The sequence below is a fragment of the Belonocnema kinseyi genome, chromosome 10 (genome assembly GCF_010883055.1).
Source record: "Belonocnema kinseyi isolate 2016_QV_RU_SX_M_011 chromosome 10, B_treatae_v1, whole genome shotgun sequence".
In the NCBI taxonomy this organism is placed as follows: Eukaryota; Metazoa; Arthropoda; class Insecta; order Hymenoptera; family Cynipidae; genus Belonocnema; species Belonocnema kinseyi.
In genome coordinates this window covers 85,065,730-85,067,429 of record NC_046666.1, presented here as the reverse complement: position 1 = coordinate 85,067,429, position 1,700 = coordinate 85,065,730, and the positions used below count along the sequence as shown (strand labels likewise).

At 31.0% G+C, this 1,700-nt stretch overlaps 1 protein-coding gene across 1 annotated transcript in view; it reads left to right on the top strand.

Annotated features, from left to right (window-relative positions):
• Positions 1-750: 750 nt before the first annotated feature.
• The window catches only part of LOC117182112 (troponin C, isoallergen Bla g 6.0101-like), a 71,950-nt gene continuing 71,000 nt past the window's right edge, over positions 751-1,700 (top strand). The window contains exons 1-2 of the mRNA XM_033375144.1: positions 751-897; positions 1,269-1,296. Of these exons, the coding sequence (XP_033231035.1) occupies positions 895-897; positions 1,269-1,296 (31 nt within the window). The 5' untranslated portion in view covers positions 751-894. The remainder of the gene's footprint in view (positions 898-1,268; positions 1,297-1,700) is intronic.

The following is a 1,700-nucleotide window of genomic DNA, read 5'->3' as shown; positions in this document are numbered from 1 at the left end:
ATTATTTAAATGCTCAAAATTTTTGAATTTTTATCCAAAATGGATAGCTAACGAAATTTAAGGTAAGAATTGACTAAGAATCTTCAGGCAGAACACACATAGCCTCATACATACAGACAGGCAGAAACATTCGCGAAAACCTGTTTTTCGTGTTCAGAAGGTCCCAAAACGTAGACATTTTACAAAAACAGTTGAGGGGAGTGGGGTGAGAGGAGAAGCAAATTTTACACAAATCGTAATACCTTCTCTGATGAGAATGTAAACATTTGTATGGTAAGAAAATTAGTATGTGTCTATATTTTCATAAATGCAAGCAATTATCTATTTTATATAAAAAGAATTTATTCTTAGTTTTTTTTTAGGCAAAACATGCGCATCGTATTTTACCTTTATTATTACCATCATCTAAATTATTATAGACCGAGAAATGTTGAGCAATTTAATGGCTTAGGTTCGTCCATTTTAATGGTACTCTAACTTTGTACATAGTTCAACACTCAATTCATCACAGTTTTTTCTCTGCCAAGCGCCAGCTTGTGGAAGCCAAGATCTCGTGGCATAAATCGAAAATGCGAAAATTTGAAATCAAGTAGATTAGTTCTAGTTCAACATCCCGTTCAAGGAAAATTTTCTAGCTCTGAGAGAGAGAGGTGGCTACAAACGATGAGAAGAAGAGAGTCGAAGATGTGAAAAGAGAGCATCCTGGGCAAATCTGTAAACCGCTAGACTCCCGAGCTTTTTACATGCTTAATCACGTGCCAGAAGTTCATTAAGTGGATACATAAAAGTGAAGTACGCCGCCAACAATTAGGGTATTCTACATTAGACTTTCACGAAGAAACCTACACTTTCCGACTTCGAGCATTCCCGCTTGTACGACATTTATCCTCAAACATGGTAAGAGAATTTTGTCACTTTAGCTTCTTCAATAAATAATACCTTATAAATCATTTATTAAATAAATTATTATGTTGAGTGCTTTTTTGACTATTAAATTCTTGATGGCAGATGTTTGACTAATATAAATATAGAGTAAATGTTTTTTGCAATCAAATAACATAAAATCATAATTATGCTATTAAATGTGATAAGAAATCTTTATTTATTGAAACTCAATGATTTCAATCAATTGCTAAAATATTTCCAAACAAGTTATTCGCGAAAAATGTATGTTGCAGCTTTTATCGTGGTTAATTTAGTACATAGAGCAGAAATAACTTACAGTACATAATTTTAACTGTACATACATTATTTTTTTATGATTTTAGGACGATTTAACAAAGGACCAAATTGCGCGTAAGTACTTAGTATGAATGATGTAATTCAAATAGTTTCTGTATTAGTTTATTTCCTTTTTTTAAAATTTCTTTGATTTAAACAAAAAATATTTTTTTTCAACCTTAAGGACAATTTATATTTGTGAAAGTTATAACATCTCGCCGTTCTTCTTAAATGAGCCAATTTTTTCAAATTAATTGCACAATAGTAAGTAACATCATACTTAATATATCAAGAATTTTGAGAAAGAAAAAATATCTTAAAAATAAATGTATAAACATAATCTCTAACAAAGTAATCTTTTGTAAACGAATTGAGCTGTTCTCTGCAAGTCAAAATAGAGCCGGAACACTGCAAACTAACGTGTCATGTATTTTGTGAATGACCCCTGATAGTAAAATAAATTTAGTGCACTAGGGAGT